Source organism: Bos javanicus, chromosome 25 (genome assembly GCF_032452875.1).
Source record: "Bos javanicus breed banteng chromosome 25, ARS-OSU_banteng_1.0, whole genome shotgun sequence".
Classification (NCBI taxonomy): Eukaryota; Metazoa; Chordata; class Mammalia; order Artiodactyla; family Bovidae; genus Bos; species Bos javanicus.
Window position 1 is genome coordinate 22,166,701 of NC_083892.1, and position 22,529 is coordinate 22,189,229.

Consider the following 22,529-nt stretch of genomic DNA (forward strand, 5'->3'; position numbering starts at 1 on the left):
TTCCCTGGTGGTTCAGATGGTAAAGAATCTGCCTGCAGTGAAGGAGACCTGGGTTTGATCACGGGGTGGGGAAAAACCCCTGGAGAAGGAAATGGCTACCCACTCCAGTATTCTGGCCTGGAGAATCCCATGGACAGAGGAGCCTGGTGGGCTACAGTCCACAGGGTCACAAAGAGTTGGACACAACTGAGCCACTAACAGGCTCTTGGAAAGGGAGGCTTCGTTCACCATAGGTATAGCACAAAAGGCTTCTCAAGGACTTACAAAAATATTGGAGAGGGCTTCCCTGGTAGCCCAATGGTAAAGAATCCACCTGCATGTAGGAGACACAGGTTCCATTCCTGATCTGGGAAGATCCCACATGCTGTGGAGCAGCTAAGCTCCAACTGTTGAGCTTGTACTGTACAGCCCAGGAGCCACAACTGCTGACACTAGAGAAAGTCCTCCAGCAACGAAGACCCAACGGAGCCAAATAAATAAATTATTTGAAAAAACTGGGAAGATGGGTACAACAGTGGCAGGGAATGTAATTCTGTGCAACCAAAAGAAATTTACAAAATTGATATTAATAAAGGAATTTAATGAAATTTTGTCATTAATCAAGCTACTTAATTAAATCCCATCAAAAGTATATTTAATGTGGATACATTTGACCTGTTTGGCGTGATCCAGAGTGAGGTCTCCAAAAATAAGTGCCCAGAGTAAACAGTTTTATAAAGGGCTCTTGGTTGTTGGATCCAGTCACATCACTGATTGTGTATTCTTTCAGAGAACTCTTAGTGCTCTTCTGACAGGATTCTGATCTACTCTACCCTAAGGGTGTGGCATCCTTTGAATCTCATCAAGTTGACTGATTAAATTAGGGTTGGTGGGATTAGCTAAAGACTAGTGAAAGGATACAGATTCACCGTTTTGGAGGCAGAGATACTAGGATGATTTGTCATTTTCTTTCATTATATGTGATTTTTCCCTCATTCATTCACACAGAAATTTTTTTTTCAAGAAAAGCAGCCCTTCTTAAGTGGACCCAAGAGCAAGAAAATTTTAGTGGGTTACTGAAGAAGATAAGAGAGAAATGTGTTACATGTGAAAAGCATTGATGATGATGTGGTTAAATTAAATTGTATTTGTATCTCTCGGACTGTCCTTAATTTGCCAAAATCTTAAAACCATGCTATTACTATAGATCACATTTAAAATGTGTTAGTTATTCAACACAATGAGTGCCTACTATGTCCAAGCAGTGTTCTGAGGCGGAGATACAGCATAAGCTGCTGCTGCTAAGTCACTTAAGTCGTGTCCGACTCTGTGCGACCCCATAGACGGCAGCCTACCAGGCTCCCCCGTCCCTAGGATTCTCCAGGCAAGAACACTGGAGTGGGTTGCCATTTCCTTCTCCAATGCATGAAAGTGAAAAAATAAAGTGAAGTCGCTCAGTCGTGTCCGACTCCTAGCGACTCCATGGTCTGCAGCCCACTAGGCCCCTCCGTCCATAGGATTTGCCAGGCAAGAGTACTGGAGTGGGTTGCCATTGCCTTCTCCGATAGCATAAGCAAAAGAGACAAAGTCCCTTTTCTCAGAACAGACGATTTAAAAATAAACTCTGTGGGTAATGATGAGAGCTTGGAAGAAAATTTAAGTGTATAGGAATGGAGAGTAATGACGGTCCCATTTAAATAAGGTGGCCTCCGGAGACTTTTCCAATAAGATGACATTATGAATTGTATGGATGTAATAGTAACTTCCCCAAGCACCAAGGAGAAAAGATGCCAATCTACTGAGGGGGTTCTTAGTCGCTTAGTTGCTGCTGCTAAGTCGCTTCAGTCGTGTCCGACTCTGTGCGACCCCATAGGTGGCAGCCCACCAGGCTCCCCTGTCCCTGGGATTCTCCGGGCACGAACACTAGACTGGGTGGTGCTTAGTTACTGCCAATTAGCGAAGGAATTTCGGACCCCGCCACCGAAAAGACGTTCCTCTGATTCTGCAAATTCAGAAAGTGCACGACCCCCAGCCTCAGTTTTCTCATCTATAAATTTGAAAGTAGTAGTGCTGACCACCTCGGGTTTTTTGTTGACGTTGTTAAACTGACATTTATTGAGCCACATTAAACCATGTGCTAGGCACGGTCCTGAGCAATGAAAACGTATTCATTTAATCCATGACAATCCTGTAAGCCAAGTACGATTTTTTTTTTTAAAGAGTATTTTATAACCTAGGAAACGGGAGGCACAGAGGAGTAAAATCTAGGGTCCCACAGGTAGGGTTTCAAAGCAGGCAACTGCTCAGAACCTGGAAGTGTTGTAAAGCGCTTAGCCCCATGCTTAGCACGTAGTAAGAGCTCAGTAAATCTTCACAGTAGTGGCTGTTATCTGTTCTAGCCCGGGGCTGCTCCAGAATTTCTCCTTAGGAAGAGCTTTAGATAGCCAGTCTGTTGTAAGGGGAAGCTAGGGGGTGCTTACATGGCAACCATAGTTAACTGCATAGCAACCATAATGTTTACTTAAACTGGGGGGCTCGGGAGGATCGATGGGGGTTGTGTGGAAGGAGGAGTCAGCTAGGTGCCCCTCCCACACGCCAAGTTTCAATGGGAACTAGCCAGGCACCAGCGGAAACCTAAGCTCCCCTCCGGAACCGCGCTATGAGCCGGTCCTCTTTGCTGTCTGTCACCCCGCCTTTTGAGGCAGATGGTTTCTTCCGTTCACCCGGCAGGTTCAGGTTCCGCGCTCGGGAGTCACAAAGCGCGGGGTCACGTGGGCGGGCCGGTGCGCTTTGTGACGCCCAAGCCTCGCCCCTCGGCCCGCCTATCGGCGCACGCCAGCCCCGCCCCTCGCGCGCCGCCCGTGCAATCCCTGCTTAAGAGACCCCGGAGTGGGGCGCTCGCCCGAAGCCAGGCCGCGTCCGCCATAGTGCCTGGCTCAGAGGTGTCGCCGGCGCCTGGTGAGGGCCCGAGAGCGGCAGAGGGGCGAAACAAAACAGGGAGCCGGCGGAGCCCTCGCCGTTGCTCGGCGGTTTCCGGGCTTAATCTCGCGGTACTGGCCCGAGAGGCGACGGAAGCGAAAGGCGAGAGAAGCTCGGAGCACTCGGCGAGAGGAAGCGTCAGGGAGCCTTCGGCGGCGTCGCGAGGGTCGGCCGAAGCCCCCCGGCCGCTGGCTGGGGCCCGGGGTGGTGAGGAAGTGCTGCGAGGCCTAGCCGAGGCCTAGTACCGGCTTTGTGTCTGAGCGGCGTTGGCGTTGGCGTTGGCGGCGGCGGCGGCGGCGGCGGGGGGGAGGCGGAGCCGGGGGCGGCCTGCGGGAAGGCCTCTCCTCCGCCGACCGCGCGTTTCGGCCTAGGCCGCGGGGCCGCCCGTGGCCCTGCGGGGAGCAGGCGAAAGGGGTCTGTTGCGTGGCGGGGGCCTGGGCCTGGGGCAGCCGACGCCGGTCGTCCGGAAGCCAGGAGGAGGCGAGAGGCCGCTCGTGGACTCCGGGCCTAGGCCCTCTCCCCTCTGCCTTCTCCCGGGGCCTGGGTCACCCCCATCCACGGAGAAAGAGACCATCCGGGAGGTGCGGCCGCGCTATGGACCCCTGACCCCACGGGGTCACTTGGACTCTTAACGTGTGGACTGACCGCTACTGACTGCACCGCTGCCCCTGTCTCCTGCCGGCCCTTAGCATGAGCGAGAGGGACCCAGCCGGGTGACATTGTGCCGGTTGGCGGATTCTCGCTTGCCCCCTTGCCCCGTCCTCGTCCGCCTCCTCCCACATGAAGCGATTCTGAATATCCGGGGGGAGGGGCGGGTTCTGAATTATTGTTTTTACGAACCCCTGCTTGTGGTTGGGGGGGTATTTAATCTGAGGCTTTTTAGGGTCCTTCGGTGTCTCTGAGTGTTTTGTGTGTGTACATATTTTGCTCCTAAGTTTATAAATATACATATATTGAGCGTGTCCACGTCTCCTCGCTGAACCTTAGGAATCCTTTGGCACCATGTCCTGTGTGCATTATAAATTTTCTTCTAAACTCAACTATGATACCGTCACCTTTGATGGGCTCCACATCTCCCTCTGCGACTTAAAGAAGCAGATTATGGGGAGAGAGAAGCTGAAAGCTGCCGACTGCGACCTGCAGATCACCAACGCACAGACGAAAGAAGGTAAGAGCCGCCCGGGCTCCGGATCCTGGCTGGTGGAAGAGAGATGCTGGTGGCGAGGTGCCTGGCAGGAGGCTAACCGCCATTATGTCTCTTGTGGGACTGTTCGTTCTAACACTTTGGGGACGACTTTCATTGATAGCCAGGGGTTGAAGCAGTCAGCCCCCCGAGTTTAACTGACTTTGATTTGTTTTCTGTATACTTGGGTCATCTGCAACCGGCCGATCCCCAACTGTCTGATGATTCCTCCCAAATGATTTTTTTTAATGATGGTTTTGATGGTAAGGGGTGGGGATGTCATCCAGGTTGTCTGAGTGCTTACCCGGGGGCATTTCCTAATCTGTTTTCCATCTGAAGGAGGAGAGGAGAGCAAGAGGAAGGCTTCTTTGTAAAGCAGCGCTGGAGAACCTTCTCTAACTTTCTAACTTAATCACCGTAGGGGGTTTGATGGCAAATTTTAAGTCCTCCTCTTCTCCCTTCCCCGATTTATTTAGTTTTAATTTTGGAGTTGCCTGTATTTGGAGAAAGATCCTCCCTTTGATGTTTTTAATCCAGCCGGTTTTTAAAGTTGGAATTGCTTTTGGAACTTGGTATGTTCTGGTGTGACCACTTTTGTCTGGTGTGTTAAGTTTAGAATTAAGTAGTTGAACTCTGCGTTCATCACATTGCTCTTAAATTTTAGCAGTTTCATAAAGATCAAAAGTACATATTTTTAAAAATAGTGGTTGCTTGATTTTATATGATTATATTGATACTAGGATACTGAAAAATAGTCTGCTGCACTACCATATGAATATACATAAGCCACTAATTGGAATCTTTAAATTTTTCTCTTTTATTAAAGCTTTTTCTATGATACTGAGAATTTAACATAGATACGAGAATGAGAATGGCCTCTTAAGAGTTTCTATTTTCAGATTCTGGATTTGAACTTCGGTTTCTTTTTCTCAGGACTGCAACGCTGATGTGTCGTTTTGTGTCTTTTGAGTTTTTTTTTTGATAAGATGAGAAGTAAAGTGAAGTTCTAGTTAGGGTAGTTTATTGATCACTAAATTTGGCTTAGTGGAACATGGGTTCTTTTAGTTGAAATTGGGGGAGGTTCCCCCACTTGTCAAGTACAAGAGCTGTTTTTTACGTTTACCTCCAGACATAAATATAATTGTATTAAGGAACAGCACTCAAAAATAGTAAGAAAGAACTTGTATACTAACTTGATAACATGTGCAGGAATATTCTCCACTTCCCCCCTTTCCAGTTTTTCAGTGTATCAGACCTAAGAGACGCTTCATGTGAGGCTTTGGAAATTGTGATTGTGAGGAAAATTGCTGGTGATCATGATTAGTTGAGAAACAGCTTTTAAAAACATTATTCAAGAAAATACCTTTAAGGAAATATTTTTTAAGGCCACAAAAGCCTTCCTTAAGCATTACAGTCACACTTAACAGAACAGATGGATTTATAATAATTTTAGGACATCTGGATATGTTAATGATGCTTAATGAAGGAGAGAAAATAAACTATTAAGTGAAATTAGAGAATATTAAGACAGTTTTAATCATACACAGATTTCATATTTTGCTTAAGTATAACACAATTAACTCATTTAAGATTAAACATCAATCTTTTCCATCTAATAACTGATTACAGCTTTGTTAGACTGGAATAAATTATTGTGGATTGAATTTTTGTCCATGAATTTAAGAGTTTGTGATGTGTTATGTTTTTTCTAAGCTAGGAAATTATTTAATACCTTATTTTTACAAATGCTGAAAGCAGGAAAGTGCTTTGCCCAGCCCCGTGTTTTTTGTTTATTTGTGAACTGTCATTATTGGAGAAAACTTTGCTGTAGTAAGCTTTGCTATTGGATTGGTTAAGAGAAGAGAAAGTTTGCATCTTATGCTGTCCTCAAATTAGGAGAGAAAAAGATATTTAGGCACTTAATGAATTTTATGGCAAGTAGTATCAGTGTCACAAGGCAGCTGAGTAGGAATGCCACTTGCTTTTAGCACCATCCAGTGAATTAAAGAGGACAGAATAAATATTTATAGCTTCATAGTTAGGAGATTGCCTAGGAAAGAATGGCGAACTGGATCACTTTAGTTTGTTTGAATTAATGTTTCTCTCATGTTTCTATAAAAGATTCTGGACAGTTTTGGAAGTCTGTCCATGTTTAGGACTCTTAAATCTTAGACTGAAATGCTTGAATCAGAATTTCATGTTTCAGATTTAAGAATTCTGCTTCTTTGTTTCTAGACTACAATCTTTTTGTGTTTTTCCTATATAAACTTGTTTTTCTAAGTTTTCTGCTTATTTGCAATTATCCCCCCCCCCCAAAAAAACACACACACACACACACACACACACACAACAAAACAGCCTTTATTCTGAACTTAGGGTAAAAAAGATTTGGAAGCTGAGGAAAAAGGATTTTCAAAAGACTATTTCTCCATTTCTTAAATTTGTCTTGTTTTTCATTTCATCCATATTCTTCATGTTTTTGGATCAAAAATGGCAGTATCAAATAGGATCTTTTGAAGCTAACAGGTTACTTATTGAGGTATTCTAAAGGTAGGAAATCATCACTGTAATTCAGATACTTTAAAAGGTCAATTAGAGAGCATGTGGCATCAGAGCCAGACTTTAAGCTTGACAGCACTGTGTTGATGAGGTGAATAAAGTCGTCTTGGAAAGCTCCTGAACACAGTTGCTATTTGTTCCTACAGTGAACTCTTTTGACAGTTGTTACATAGTCAGCAACTTAATTGTCTGGTATTTGACATAAAGTTTTAGAGTTGTTTTTTTTTTTTTTTTAAAGATTCCTCATCTCCCATGCTTCTGGGTGTTTCTTTCTTAGAGCTTGCTTGAAACTTGGAACTATCCTGAACTATGCAAAAGATAATGATGGTAGTCTTACATTAGAAAATTGTATCACTCTAATTGGATACTTATGAAGATAAAGCTTACTACTTGAAATATATATACCAAAAAGAACCCTTTCCTGAACAATTTATGTGTATGTGCACTCAGTCGTGTCCAACTCTTTATGACCCTATAGACTGTAGCCCTCCACTCCTCTGTCTGTGGAATTTTCTAGGCAAGAATACCGGGTAGGTTGCCATTTCGTCCTCCAGGGGATCTCCCCAATCCAGGTATCGAACTTGTGTCTGTTACCACTGTGCCACTTGGGAAATCCAGTTTATGATAATGTGATTAGAAAGGATAGAGCCCAGTACATCTATAAAAGCTTAAAATGCTTACTACATATTTGATAAACTTAAAATAATTAGAACAGAGGTTGATAAGCTTAATAATTAGAGCACTTGGTGCTGAGTAACTTAAGTGAGTCAGGTAAACTCAGTAATTCAAAGAGTGAACCCTAATACTTGATTGTTTGATTAAGGGAGATGGTTACATTTTTACATATATCCCCCTGTAGTGGATTATTTTTGGTAATTTTTGCAAATTCCTTTCATAGCAAATTTTTTTTTAAAACCATCGTTGAATTCACTGATTCATTTTTTGTTTGAATTTCGTTCTTAGAGAACTAGTCCAAGTAATAGTCCCAAGAGTAGGATAATTCTTCCTGTCTTGTCTGCTCAGAAAGTAGCATCTGTGTTCGTCCTAAGCCAGGAACCCAGGAATTCATGACTGATTTCTCTTTCTCCTCCATCTCTGACCCCACCCACATCTGTCGGAAAGCCTTAAAACATTCTCTTGATTTCTCTGTCACTTCCAGAGCAGATCATTATTCTCTCTTAACTGAACTACGCAGCAATCTCCTCCTCAGTCACCCTGTTTCTGTTCTTGTTCCTATACAGATTCATTCTTCACTTAGATACCAGAGTTTTTGTTTTTAATATGAATCAGATTGTCATCATTTTTATTTAAAATCCTTCAATGATTTCCTGTTGTACTTAGAAACAAAATATAAATACATGTAACCTGCACCTGTGTTTCTGGTCTTTCTGTCCTTTTCATCAGCTCTTCTGGCCTTTCTGTGTCATTTTTTTCCACATGCTTCTGTGTCTGAAACATTCTTTGCCAGTGTTTTTGCATATCTTGTCTTCTCAGTCTTCTCTAAGTCTCAGATGTCAGTTCCCCAGAGGGGCTTTCCTTGAATCAACATTCTATCCAGAGTTGCATCCCACTTAGAATTCTTTATTACAAAGCCCTTTTTTCTTTGACTACAAAGTATTCAAAATGTGTCATACTTTTTAGTCTGTCTTCCCCAGTAATAACTCTTGTACAGCCCAGGAAAAGAGAAAGTGAAGTCGCTCAGTTGTGTCTGACTCTTTGCGACCCCATGGACTGTAGTCTACCAGGCTCCTCTGTCTATGGGGTTTTCCAGGCAAGAACACTGGAGTGGGTTGCCATTTCCTTCTCCAGATCATCTTCCCAACCCAGGGATTGAACCCAGGTCTCCCGAATTATAGGCAGACGCTTTACCGTCTGAGCCACCAGGAGAGAGAAAATATTTTCATTCTAAATGACAACTTTTTCCTCATATAGTTCAGATGTTCAGCATTACTGGCTAAATAGAGAATGACTTAGTCTTCCTGAGACTTGGGGTTCCACTTCCATCTCTGGTAGAGGTGCCAGAGGCAAGAACCTGTTGACATATTTGGTGTTAACTCCTTATGGCTTTGGATATTTGTTCTGACAATAATCTCGATGCAAGGAACATGTGGTTATTAATGCTCTTTTATATTTAAGATGATTTCCCATAACATTTATGTCCGGTTGAAGTTTTCTAATTCTTGAGGACTATAACTTACCCAAATCTCTAAATAGAAATTCAACTCTTTATCCTTTTATTTACAGAATATACTGATGATAATGCTCTAATTCCTAAAAATTCATCTGTAATTGTTAGAAGAATTCCTATTGGAGGTGTTAAATCTACAAGCAAGACATATGTTATGTAAGTATTTATTAAATTCCACATTTGCAAGTTCTCAAAATACTTTTTACTTTGTGAGAAGGAAAAGGTATACTTTAGAACTGAACTCATTACTTTGTGCTAATGAGTATGTCGTCTTAATCCTTAAAATTACGAGAATGTTTGTTTTCCTGGTTTCTTTCCCCAGTTAAACTGTAGTCAGAAGTAAGAGTGAGTAGGCTTTTTGATCTATATAGGTAATACTAACAAAAAGCAAATGATCTTCAAATAAGTAAATCTTTCCCCTTCGTTGGTTTTTGTTACCTGGGCACTTTTCCCCCCTACCATTTTTTCACTACAAGAATGTAAGTGTCTTGAAATCTGTCCTAAATATTTTGTCAGCGTCAGGAGTATTCAGTAATGCTAGTATTTGCTTCTCATTAATAAGGGACTTTGTTGGAAAGCGATGTTTATAGGATTCATGAGCACAGACACTGGAATCAGGCTTAGATTTGACTCCCATTTATTGCTTCACACCAGTTGTGTGAAATTGTATTTGGGTAAATTACCTAAAGTCTGTACCTCAGATTCCTCAAAATAAAATATATGTAACTCCAAGGAATTGGAGGAATTCAGTAGTGCCTGGCACATGGCAAATGCCCTTTATTGGAGTAGGAATTATAGTGGTAATACTTAGGAATGGTCTAGAGCTTAAGGAGTTCACTAAAAGGGCAGGATTATAACTTTATATCTAACTTTCTCTGCTTTCTTGCCATTTTAATGCTGATAACAGTTACTGGGTTGGCCAAAAAGTTTCTTCAGGTTTTTCCAAACAATGGAATGAAAAAACCAAAACGAACTTTTTGACCAACTCAGTATGATCTGTGAAGAGGATAGCAACTTGGGCTATTTAAAAAATACTCAGAGGTAAGATAGACTTACTTGAAATTCTGGCAAATTCTGCTTTTGGTCAGTGAAATTCTGGCAAATTCTGCTTTTGGTCAATGAAACATTCTGGAATTTGCCAGTCCTAGGAAATGGAATGTGTTCTTGGAATTGAGGTAAAATAAAGTCATTTCCTGGAGCTTTGCTTCATGTGGGCAAGTTTTCTTTCTAAGACTGTTCTCATTTAGTTTAAAGTTCTATTCCATATTTTAACATTTGGAGGTTCTTAAATCTTTTGTATAGTAACTTTAAAAGCTGAAGACTTTTTTTTTCCTTCTGTAAATACCAAGTGAGCTATGTACCTTTAACTTTATATAATTTTGAGACATTATAAGGGAAGAATTATTTCCTAGAATTTAGTGTGAAGTTATACCTTAATTTACTAAGTGCTTTGTAAAAATAGCAAACATTCAGTTTCAGGAGATTGTTTTGATATTCAGAAACTTTAGGGAGAGAATTGTTTAAAGTACATGGGAAAATAGTTGCCTCTTACAGAATTGCATGTGTAATTCACTATGTATTTGGTTTCTTTTATAATATACTTACCTCATGAAGTGTTTTTGAGTTTGTTGAGCAAATACTAGTAAATGAAACTTTCATTTTTATCTCAGGATGTCCCAGTCATGTACAAACCAGAAATTCCTTTCATATCCTATCTAACATTTTTCTGTCAGGATAGCATAAACTTAAAACTAAAACTAAGCCTTTACAGGCTATATTTTAGCAACTTGACCCTCATACCCTTTCCTGTGTGGACTTTTAAAGGAATTTCTTCTTGAGCTTACTTGTGTATATATTTTTAAAAATCAGTTCAATTCTCCATAACCAACTTATTAAACTTATTCTTTTAACGAAAATACACTGTCAAACTGTTGATTTTTCTGGAAGATAGCGTTCCTATTTTATCTTGGTCACTGTGTTGAGACTTTTAAAAAGATGAAACTGCCAACCTGTCTTTTCTGGATTTGAAATTTAGTTTTTGGAGCATAACAATTTCTCAGGGCTCCAAATTATAAAATATTTACAGCAGCAGTCTTGCTGTAAGGTAATTCAGGGTATGAAAATTCTCATCTGTACCTATTAAAAAGTGAGGATTAATATACTTGTTCAGCCTATTAAGAAATAGCCACAAAGTTTCTTGAATAACAAAATCCTCATACTGCCTTTCAGAAAACATTTATTTTAGGTAGAAAGATACACATCTATTCTATAATTACCAAGTATGGATTTTTTTTTAAACCAAAAATGCATCTTAAACTGTTCAAAGGTAGTAAAAATTAAATAAGGTAGTATATTTATTACTTCTGAAATTGGTTGTTTTTAAATCTTTGTGCCAAGGAAAAGTTGTGTTCCTAAAAAATTTATGATTGGAGAGATGTTTTTAGCACAAAAATTGATTAATAGCTACTCAGAGAGTTAATGCTGTTTTTCTTTTTGTCTTTTTAGAAGTCGAACTGAACCAGTGATGGGAACTTCAAAAGCAGTATGTAAAAACACAATCTCACACTTTTTCTACACGTTGCTTTTTCCTTTATAATGTAGCAGTGAAGTAAATCATTTTTAGAACGTAATATCCAGTTGATCATAGTACATATTGTAAATAAAATGTATTTTGATGACAGCTCAGTTGAATATGGATATATGTGGCATAATTTACACACTTTATTTTGTAGAAATGGGTAATTTGTGCCCAAAAACCACTGTTTCATATTAAATATGGTAGCATTCTCCCTGTATGACACTGTGTTGTACAGTTAATGTATGATCCTTTTTAGATCGTATAGGTTTTACACTGATGAACATGGTAACATGTTCTGCATCTGTCTGTCTATAGTTAGTATTTTGTATGTATGTACAGGCTGTTGTGTGCTTTTTGTTTCCTGCAATAAAAAAAATGTTTGGAATGTATATTTTGCCATTTTCACGTTGTATCACTTAGTTTTTTTTTGGTTTTTGGGTTTTTTTTTTTTCTTTTTTTCTGCCTGATTGATGGCTTTGAAAAATGCATTAGCAACATCCAAAGCTTATATTTAAAGTTTGATGCTTTCTCCAAGTTCAGACACGTCATAGAGCTTTCCAGAGACCATTGACGCAGCTTTTATTATTTAGTTTTGCTTTATTTGGCAGTTTTGAGCTCCTATTCTTTGTTTACATCTGTACTGTAAAGTGAAACCTGGAATTGGGCCCCCTACAAGTATACAATGTTTCGTCGATGATTTTGATGATTTTATACAATTGAGTACTCAAGTTTTAATAGAGATCTTTTACTTCTAGTCTGCTCAGTTGTCCGAATTAAAATAATTCCCTCTTTCTCATAAGGTATTAAAATGCTGCATTAATTGTAAGCTAACTGAAAGCTGTAGCTTATCAAAGGTAACTCCTCTTAACCAGGTTAACATCTTAGTAACCTTAAGTATGACACCATTTTGACTTTGAGCTTTTAAGTAAAAGGTAGCAGCATTCCTGAGTTATAGGGTGAAACACCCGGTTCAGAACAGAGATCTGTAGTAATTGAGTTCTGTAAAACTTGATGGTTCTCTAAACGTTTGAGTGCTCAGGCTTGATTTGTACACAATACAAGATGTCTGAAATCCTCACTTAGAATTTAAGGGTATTGCTTGCTCTTTCAACTTTATCCTTTTAAAATACTAGTGATCTTTTAATTGTGTATCAGGTATTTTCACTAACCTTGGATCATTGAATCTTAAACACGATAACATAGAATATCTGAACTTTGGACTTGTTTTCTAAAGTATATGGCCTTTAGTTCTCATGGAACTAAATATAGTGATTCAAAAATCAAAACTTAGTGTTTTGGGAGTTTTTTTCCCTCTTTGGGGTATATGGTTTTTTGGGGGTTTGGGGTTTTTTTTTTTTTTTTAAAGCATAATGCTGTAAAAACTGTCCACAAGTTTCTGTTTTGCTGGTGATTGGTTTAAAACTGATTTTTATGTATCCAAATGCTAGCACAAATTAGATTGACTATACTGGTGACTGTAGTAGTTAATGTAACACATTTTGTATAAAGTACATTTTATACAGTATTTAAACTAATTCAGATGAAATTTTATTTCTTGAAAACAATTATTTCCTTTTTGTTTATTAGCATGTGTATAAGCACAGATCACATGTTCATAAATAAAGTTAACATTCTTTTAGCCTTGTGTGTTCCCTGGCATGTCTGTATTACACTTATAAGAAGCAGTTTATTTTATGCTTATTTAGGTTTCTCTTTTCTTTCTTCTTTTTTTAAAAAAAAATAACTAAAAGTGGCTTTAATTTTTAGGTAGAATTATTTGAAGTGGAGAAATTAGATAACATAATATCCCCATTATTTGCTTGGGGTACATTTGCTGACATTTAAAATATGAGAAAATATATTCATAAAGCATCATTAGTGCCCATCTTAGGAGACTTAGGTGTCCTATGCACATTCACAATTAAGACAAAATCACTAAAGCCAGATTTTTTAATTCTGATTAGTAAAAGTAAATGTATGTACATTTTTGGTAACTTAAGCCAGCTCTAATCAAGGATGGCTGTTTCTATATTGCACAGCTTTGCTGTTTGTAGTTACCCTTCCGTGTTCCAAAGCTGTGGGCCTTCTGCTAACATCAGAATTACATTTTGTAAGATCCTTTAATTTCAGGCAAGTATAGTTGACATAAAAGATTTCAGATTCTTGCTCCCAGAAGCAAGACCACAAATTAGATGTGAGAGAGGTAGGTTGATTTTAATCATGTCCACAGTGTGCATATTAATCAGTGTTTCTAGAGACTACTAAAGTAGGGTTTTTTTAATTGATGTTTAATACATATAAATTCGTACTCATTTTTAAATCATTTCTTGTCAGCATTTTCACTTATTTCTTAATATCTTGCTATATGTAGAAAACAATTGGATGCCTTCCTAAATTTGTGGTAAATTATACCTCCTTGTATTTTTATAGGGTATTAATGTGCTATATATAGGGGCTTCCCTTATAGCTCAGTTGGTAAAGAATCCACAGATTATTTGATGGGAAAAAAGTGATTTAAATGCTGTTGAATATCTAAAAGCACTCATAACTAAATATATGCTCCTAATAACAAGTTGGCCCAAAGGAAGAATAGGAAAGCCTGGCATAATAACAAAAAGACAGCTGTATTTGAGGAGAAGAAGAACAACAAAAAAGTTAGGTTTTTTTGGTTTCAGCAGTAAAAAAGTGTAATATAACTGCTGCTTTCTTTCTAAGGAAGTGATCAGCATGCATATTCTGTATAGTAAAAGGCTATTTTAAAAGGCTATTTGTTTCTTTGATTAGAAACATAGTATAGATGATGGTTGACAGCAGTTTGTTCAGTCCTTATTTCTTAAAATTCAGGTAATTCCTGGTTGATATAAAATGTTATGCTCTTCAAAATAGATTGAATAGGTCAGAATTTTTCTGGGTAAAAATAGGCTGTGTTCTTTCAATTTTTCTTTCCTAAATTTACCTCTTGAGATATTCATTCTTTAAGGAAAGAACACTTCAACCCACTGATAGATTATATGGCTAGGAATGTATATGGGGTTAGTGCATTTATGGACTCTACAGTCCCTCAATGTGGAGCTGAGAACCTTTTGTTTAGATAAACATCCCAACAGTAATATCCATCAAACTAGCTTTTAAAACTCTTAAGACATGTATAAGATGTATTTTAAATTTAGCCAACATTAGTTTTATTTCCATTTATTGCATTCCTGCTGTGGTGGCATTAAGCTAAGAACTACATATTGAAACTGGTTACATTTCTATTTGGGGCTCCAAGTCATGCTGCTTTTTTTTTTTTCTTTTTCAAATACTCTCAGTTCTTTGGAATCCTTGAAAAATGCATGATGAAGACTCACTTTTTTTTTCCTTTGATCCAGACATCTCTTTACATTCTCTCCATTTTAAAGAAGAGTTGTGACCAGTAATGCATGAGAAATTTGTAACATGTTGAATAAGCAACCCACTTACTATATAGGAAGCTGATAATGTTTTCATTTTGGTACACTTGTAGGGAAATCATGTCTTTAGAGTTACACGCTAAAGATTGTTTGTGTGTATACATTTACACACCCATGCATAAACACTTTTTAAAAACTGATATTAATATAGTTCAGGGAAACAAATAATGAAGCACTTTTAAATACATTTGAACATACGTGTTTTAAAGCCCTCATATCCATGTTTAATACTTGCTCCCTTTGATTAAAGTAACTATTTCCCCCGCATATTGAAGTCCATCCTATAACTGCTCTGTTTGCCCTGCCTCGGGATGCCTTTTGTTTCCCTTTATTTGGCTTAAAATTTTTGCCCTGATAAAGCTGTGGTTTCTTTGGCGAGATTAGCTACTGATGCTTTGCATGGGAGAATAAACTTATTCAGACCGAGCAGTACGTACTCAAAAGAGGGGAAAGTAGCAATTATTTGGGAGCTGTTTTATTAAAGCAATTATCTGAGCCTTTAAAGAGCTGCTTGTTTTTACAGGGTTGTATACTGGCATTATAGGAAAGTTAGAAAGATTTCTTATTCTCTCTTCTAGTGTACATTGTCTTGAGCATCATTAGTTTTAGAAATCACTGATAAACCTGGGACTCTTAGTATTTAATCACCACACTGAGCAGCTTTCCTATCCTTTTCTTTACTGTTTTCTCATTGTAATAGCATCCCCTTCAACCATTAACCTTTATTGATTGTATGTGAGATGTGTGGAAAAGGATAAGTTGGGTGAGCTACATTTCAGCTTAAAACAAGATAACATTCTTTGGAAAACTTCTAATAAAAATACCCAATATTTGAACATTAAGTGGCAGTAGGGAGTAAATGATCACTTTCAGATGTTTTCAGTGTGGAACTTGAATGTGTGTTTAATTTTTTATGAACAGATTGATGACTCTTCTGCGTCTATTTCTCTGGCCCAGCTTACAAAGGTATATATATATTCTTGAAAATATAAATCTTTTTCTAACATCGTAATTTTTTTTAATGTGGAGCAGTTGTTTTAAGAGGGGTTGGGGGAGGAAATACTTTGCAGAAACATTTGTACATATTATTACTATCCTGTAAAGAGTAGCTGCTGTTTTGAGAAGATAGGGGGAGTATTTTGCTTCACCATAATGTTGGAGTTTCATCTTCAAGACAGAAGAAACAAATGAAGCTACACTTACTTGCCTTTTTTCTCATACATTTTGTTTATTTATACATTGGAAACTAACAGATTTCTGGAGGAATTCCCTGATTTTGGCTGTAATTTATGTGGACTTTATGCAGCCAAAATAGAAGCTTTCCTTTACATGGACAATTGCGTGGTTATTTCTTGAATATTTGAATTGATCCCTTGAAAGTTAACGTTTTAAATGTGATACAGTTGTTTCTCTATGCTATAGACTTGTAGTCTGTCTGCATTAGAAAAAGTTTTAAACAACCTAATTTGTTTGAACACAGACTACATGAATTGTGTAAATGTATAAAGTTGTTCGCAGGAATATACCAATGTGTATGTTTGGCAGAGGGGCAAATTGTTACCTCCTGAAATCATTGTATATGCCATGTTTTGCGATAAGATTGCTTGCAGTTTTCTGCTCAACAGTGTGTACCTTTTGTTTGGGAAAGCACTAGTGATGGATTAATTTTTAAAACAATAGACTTAGTTTGCAAATTATGCCTTTAGGGGAAAAAAGGCAAATGATAGAGAACAGGTAGTGTTTTGAGGGCCAAGAAGGAAGTTTTCCAAAAATCCTTTTTTCCCCTGCTATCAGAAATATAAAATTATATTTAGCAACCAAAGTGAATTAGTAGACAAGTTTTCCATTAGTGCTGTCCCTATCTTGTCCTTGGCTTTGTTGTAGGTTTTGTCCTTATCCCCTAGAATGTATCCCCAAAATGTCCTAGTAACAAATACAGCCTTTTAAACTCCTGTTGTGGGAAAAGTATAAAGTTGATAATTCTAAAACCAACCTCAATAATTTTTTAATGCAAAGTGGTTTAGCTTAGAGTTAACATCTTTAGCAACTTATAGTTCACTGTTTAAAGTCTTCTGTACTGTAAGGACCATATTTGAGTTCTGGTCTATTCCTCCATTGTTTCTTTGTGGGAAGCAGTTGGGGAGTTTTGGAGGTTTGGGGGACTTTTTTTTTTTTTTTTAACTATTTGTAAGTTAATGTTTGGGTTCAAACAAATTAGTTGTTCAACATCTGTAATCCAGTTTTTTGTAAATGTTGCTGTTGTTCTAAGCTCTGTTAATGTTAAGCATTCTTTGTATATAAAATTACAATAAAGTGTTAAAACTGGTTGCTTGTTTTGTGGATGAATGTAAAGCTAAAACCTAATGAATGGCTGATAATGAGTGCTAGATGCTTGAAGATTCAAGTTATTAGGACTCACTCCCTTAGACCCTGCTTATTATCTAGACTACTGTATGTAATACCTCAGAGATGAAGTTCATAAATCTTTGGAGAGTTGGATTTATAATTTGAATGCTCAATGCATGTGCTTTGCACTTAATTTTAAATTTGGCACCACTACTTAAAGAGCCTTCTGATTTCTAGTATCTGCTGCATAATATGTTCAGTGTCCTGTCCCCAACCCTACTTCTAAGTCGTGTGCTTGACACTTGATGCTTAATGCTATGACACTTGAATTATTTTTAATATTTAAAAATGTCAAGTGTTTCTCTAACTTAATCTCAGTTTTTAACTTAGAAGAGTAGTATGTAAATCTTAATATAAGGTACAAACAGGGTCTAAGGTTTGAGTGCCCCCAGAAGGACTTTCTTCAACCCATAGACACCCAAACATCATGTAATGACCTAAGGCACTCCCCATGCCTCTTCTAGGTTATACTTGTTAATAACTGTTTTTATGCAAGATTAGATATTGCTCTTTACAGGATGAGTGGTGTTGTCTTTGGCTGTGTGGTCTTAAATGTGTTTCTAATGTGTGTGTCAAATAATTACCTGTTAAACAGACTGCCAATCTGGCTGAAGCCAATGCTTCTGAAGAAGATAAAATTAAAGCAATGATGTCGCAATCTGGCCATGAATACGACCCGATCAAGTAAGTTTATAAGTACTTTATTCTAGTACGTACTTTGGGGTGGTACTTAACAACCCCCCATGTCAAGAGCTTTTTTTTTTTTTAAAAAGTCTTTGTGTTCATGTAATCTTTTTTTTTCCCCTTTCAGTTACATGAAGAAACCTTTAGGTCCACCACCTCCATCTTATACTTGTTTCCGTTGTGGTAAACCTGGCCATTATATTAAGAATTGCCCAACAAATGGGGTAAGTTCAAACTAAAATTTTTCCTTAGCCATATTATTTCTCTTGGTAAATATTGGTTTCTGCGTTATAGTGGCAAATGAGCACAGCTTCTGGAGCCAAACTACCAGTGTCAAATCTTGACACTGCCACTGAGTGAGCAAGTTACGTGAATGTCTCCAAGCCTGTTGTTTCTCCTCTGTGAAATGAAGATAGTGATAGTACTTACCTCACGTGGCTGTTGTGAGGATTAAATGAGATCATACATGTAAAGCTCTACAAATAATACAAGCAGATAGTAAATACTGTGTGTTAGCTAATATTATTAAATAATGGTAACGGCTTTTTCTCTTCCTCCTCTCTCCTTTCCCCTACCTGTAGGATAAGAACTTTGAATCTGGTCCTAGGATTAAAAAGAGCACTGGAATTCCCAGAAGTTTTATGATGGAAGTGAAAGATCCTAACATGAAAGGTGCAATGCTTACCAACACTGGAAAATATGCCATACCAACTATAGATGCGTAAGTATTCAAATTGGGTATGATCTGTGGAGATTACAGTCAATCCCGGTGATAGTGTTTTATTTAATCTTGGGCTTGTAACTTGGCTACTTGGATTCCTTACAAACATTGTATACCAAGTCTTAGTCTATATGTCGCATTTCTGTGTTAAGAATGAGAGGCTGCAGTCTGCTCCATTTAAAGCAAATTAAAAATGTATTTGGGGTTTTTGTTACCAGTGAGTGCCACTTTCCTTGTGGTCTTCTAATTTTTCTTTTTTCTGTCATTCCCTGCTTTCTTCCTCATTCACATACATACTCCTACATAATCTTGTATGCTATTTGCATCTTTTAAATGAACAAGTTAAGTGTCTTAGACTTTTTAAGAAACAAGAGGCTTAAGAATAATATCTTGATATCTGCAAGATATCAAGGCAGATTTAAGTGTGAAGATTATAGGAAATACTCAAGTATCTTGACTAGTTTGGATATACTATGTGAATCTTAAGATTCTAAAGTATGGTTTATTTTATAAACTGTTAGTTGAGATCTGTTATATAACAGTTCAGAACTATTTTTCTGTTATAAACTGTTTGTAGCTCTGTAAGCCATACCTTAATGCTTATTTTTCACATGTTTTCAGGTTTTATTTTAGGAGCCAATTTTTAATGAAATGAATAGACAGGAAACCTAGTGGCATAATTCAGTTGGGTCACTTCCCATTTTATCTGCTTTTATTAATACATTTAGTTATCTTTTGATTACCCTCAACTGTTGCAAACTCACACAACATAAAACACAGTATTAAGTGTTCCCTGAGACTGTGACTCTGTAACTTTATTGTACAAAAGAATCTCTTGCAGAAGTGTGTTAAAACAGTCTAGGTGCCCTGTCCCACTCCTCTCCCCACCCCCGAGGGATTATATTCTCAGTCTGCATCTTTAACAAGTCCTCCAGGAGAATATGAGGTTAGAGGATGCTCAAGGCATGCCTTGAGAAACATCAATTTAAAGAATAGATATCCATGTTCCCAGTGACAGAATATTTATTAAGAACAGTTTTTGTCGGCTTTGTGCTATATTATCAAAATGTGATGAGCAGGTAAGGACAACGAAAATGCTACGCTTACAGAATGATTCTGAAAAAAGATTGTTTTTGAGTAGGTAAATACATTGTTTTAGTTAACAGATAAGAATTAATGTTTTTCTAAACTCCCAACCCTGCTCACTTTCTCAGCTTCACTCCCATCTATTTTTTATCAGTCTACCATTGTGTGTTTTTGTGGTTCATCTTAGAGCAGTTTGTTGTATGCTGTTTCTAATTCAGACATTTCATACATGCATCCAAACAGTTTTAGGTTGAAATTGATGGCTTTTTACAGACAAAGTTTAAGAGCAGACCGCTTCATCTTAATACAATAAGATGTAAATGTAAAAGTATTTAAGTAGAAATCTGTGTTGGAAGAATTAACATCACCTGTAAACTCATAACTAATAATTAACTTCATTGCTGTTTGAATCCTGGAGTACAAAAGTGCATTTGTGACAGACACACAGCAAATACTGGGGAAAATGGGAACCCAAATATTTTAAATGAAACTTTCACCCTCTCCACTAACACCACTGATACGCAACTCAGACTCTTCTTCTGTTTCTTTTTCTATCCTCTGTTCTCCTCTTTTTTTTTTTTCTTTTCTTTTCTCTCTTTTGGGCAGTGGGAGACTCCTCTTTCACAAATTGGGAACAATGGGGCATAAGCAAATTGATACTTATTTCTGGAATCGTGGTGATGTCTATGGAGCAACTGCAACACAAATAACACACCTAAGGTACCCTGCTCTGTCCAGATGAGATTCTTTCATTTTTAGCATTGAGTTGAACACACTCTGTTCCTGAATGAAAGAGAAAAGATTTCTCTAAGAATTCCTATGTTTTACAAATGTGCCTGATTACAGAGAAGATGGGGGTATTGGAAGCAGTGGTGATAAGTCTGAGAATGGCTTATTTTTTTCTTTGTTTTTAATGTATTTAATATCCAACATTTCCACAAAATTTTTACAAAAAAATGGACCCCCCCAAATGTCTAATGAGGTGTTACTTTTAAGTTTTTTACACATTTTTCTAATTAAATCATTAATATTTCTTGTGCTCAGTCATGTCCAACTCTTTGTGACCCCATGGACTGTAGCCCACCAGGCTCCTCTGTCCATGGAATTTTCTAGACAGGAATGTTGGAGTGGATTGCCATTTCCTACTCCGACTGTCTATACATAGATTAATCTCTCATAATATTAAGTATAAGACCACTGTTTTGAAGTCTAATTCTGTTTATTAATTATAGATGTGATTAGTGACATATTTCCTTTGAATTATCCACCTTAATTGTGTAATGTCAGTACCAATTTTAGTTTCCCGTATTGTGACATTCACACTAGTATTTTCACAGGTTTGGAGACTGTTAGACTCAGGGGGAAAAAAACTTTTCCAGGAAACATGGTAGGCTGGAGAGCAGTGATTAGGGCGTTGTCATCACTAAAGCTCAAATCCTGTCTCTGCCATTTAAATATAACTTTGTGGTACTTGATTGTGTCACAGTACCGCTCTGACTCACAGTTCTTAGAAATACAGAATCTAAGATCCTTTTAGCCAATTTTATGGCTTTTTTTTTTCTTTCTGTTTTGTTATACTCTCTTAGGATTTTGTTTTATATCTTTTTGTTTAGGGGAGGATATTCATAACTGCTTTCTTATTTTGGAAAGTACTACACTTGTATAAACTAATTTGGCATCATACTAGATTATAAGTTCCCACTATTGTATAGTAGAATATATAAATATCTTGGAAATACTTTCCCATAACAGTGTTAAAACACTAAGACCTTCTTTTACAGAGAGGCATATGCAATTGGGAAGAAAGAAAAACCACCTTTTTTGCCAGAGGAACCATCATCATCTTCAGAAGAAGATGATCCTATCCCAGATGAGTTGTTGTGTCTCATCTGCAAAGATATTATGACTGATGCTGTTGTCATTCCCTGCTGTGGAAACAGTTACTGTGATGAATGTAAGAAATGTTGAACCTTTGAAGATATGTATTTTAGAGTGTGTGTATTTCCTTGGAAAGGCTCTTAGAACAATATATATTTAAATGATAAAATACGAATTATTGATACATGCATCTGAACATTTAATAACTTTTTGTTGCTCCTTTTTTTTTAAAAAAAAGTCTGTCCTTTAGAATTGACCACTTTCTTTACCTTCATCAAGGTGTCTTTACTGAGGTTTTATAAAATGTAGGATATTTGTTTCAAATATGTTTTAAATGGTATCAGTATAGAGAAATTTAAAAGCTTTTGGGGCCTTAGACATTTCCAAAGTATTTTTTAAAAATAAGTCCTTTTCTAGGAATGTGAAAAATAGCTTACTCTAAAATTCCTAAGTGTGATCGAGAACTACGGTCTGTAAACATATTATCCAAACAGTTGCCAGGGGGTTGCTTGTGACTTTTTTTTCCTAGTCATTTATCTTATATTAGCACTTGATTCTCTTCTGCCACTTACCTTAAGTTTTTCCGTTCTTCCCCAGATGAAAATAATGTCATCTAAAAATTTCATTGCCCAGTCCTGCTTTGGTCCTTTTCATTTCTAAAGATTGTTTTGGGGGACTTCCTTTGTGGTCCAGTGGTTAAGACTCCTTGTGTTTCTGCTGGAGTCAGAGGGTGTTCAGTCCCTGGTCAGGGAACGTAAGATCCACTAAGATCCTGTATGCCATGTGGTGCAGCCGAAAGAAAAACAAGAAAAGAGAGTTTTGGAATACAAATCTTT

The 22,529-nt window shown here is 37.7% G+C and overlaps 1 protein-coding gene across 2 annotated transcripts in view; it reads left to right on the forward strand.

Annotated features, from left to right (window-relative positions):
* Window positions 1-3,960: 3,960 nt before the first annotated feature.
* The window catches only part of RBBP6 (RB binding protein 6, ubiquitin ligase), a 34,499-nt gene continuing 15,930 nt past the window's right edge, over window positions 3,961-22,529 (forward strand). For both annotated transcript variants that reach the window (XM_061401450.1, XM_061401451.1), the window contains exons 1-8: window positions 3,961-4,126; window positions 8,945-9,044; window positions 11,394-11,430; window positions 15,840-15,884; window positions 17,920-18,008; window positions 18,136-18,232; window positions 18,590-18,729; window positions 21,597-21,769. In XM_061401450.1, the coding sequence (XP_061257434.1) occupies window positions 3,961-4,126; window positions 8,945-9,044; window positions 11,394-11,430; window positions 15,840-15,884; window positions 17,920-18,008; window positions 18,136-18,232; window positions 18,590-18,729; window positions 21,597-21,769 (847 nt within the window). The remainder of the gene's footprint in view (window positions 4,127-8,944; window positions 9,045-11,393; window positions 11,431-15,839; window positions 15,885-17,919; window positions 18,009-18,135; window positions 18,233-18,589; window positions 18,730-21,596; window positions 21,770-22,529) is intronic.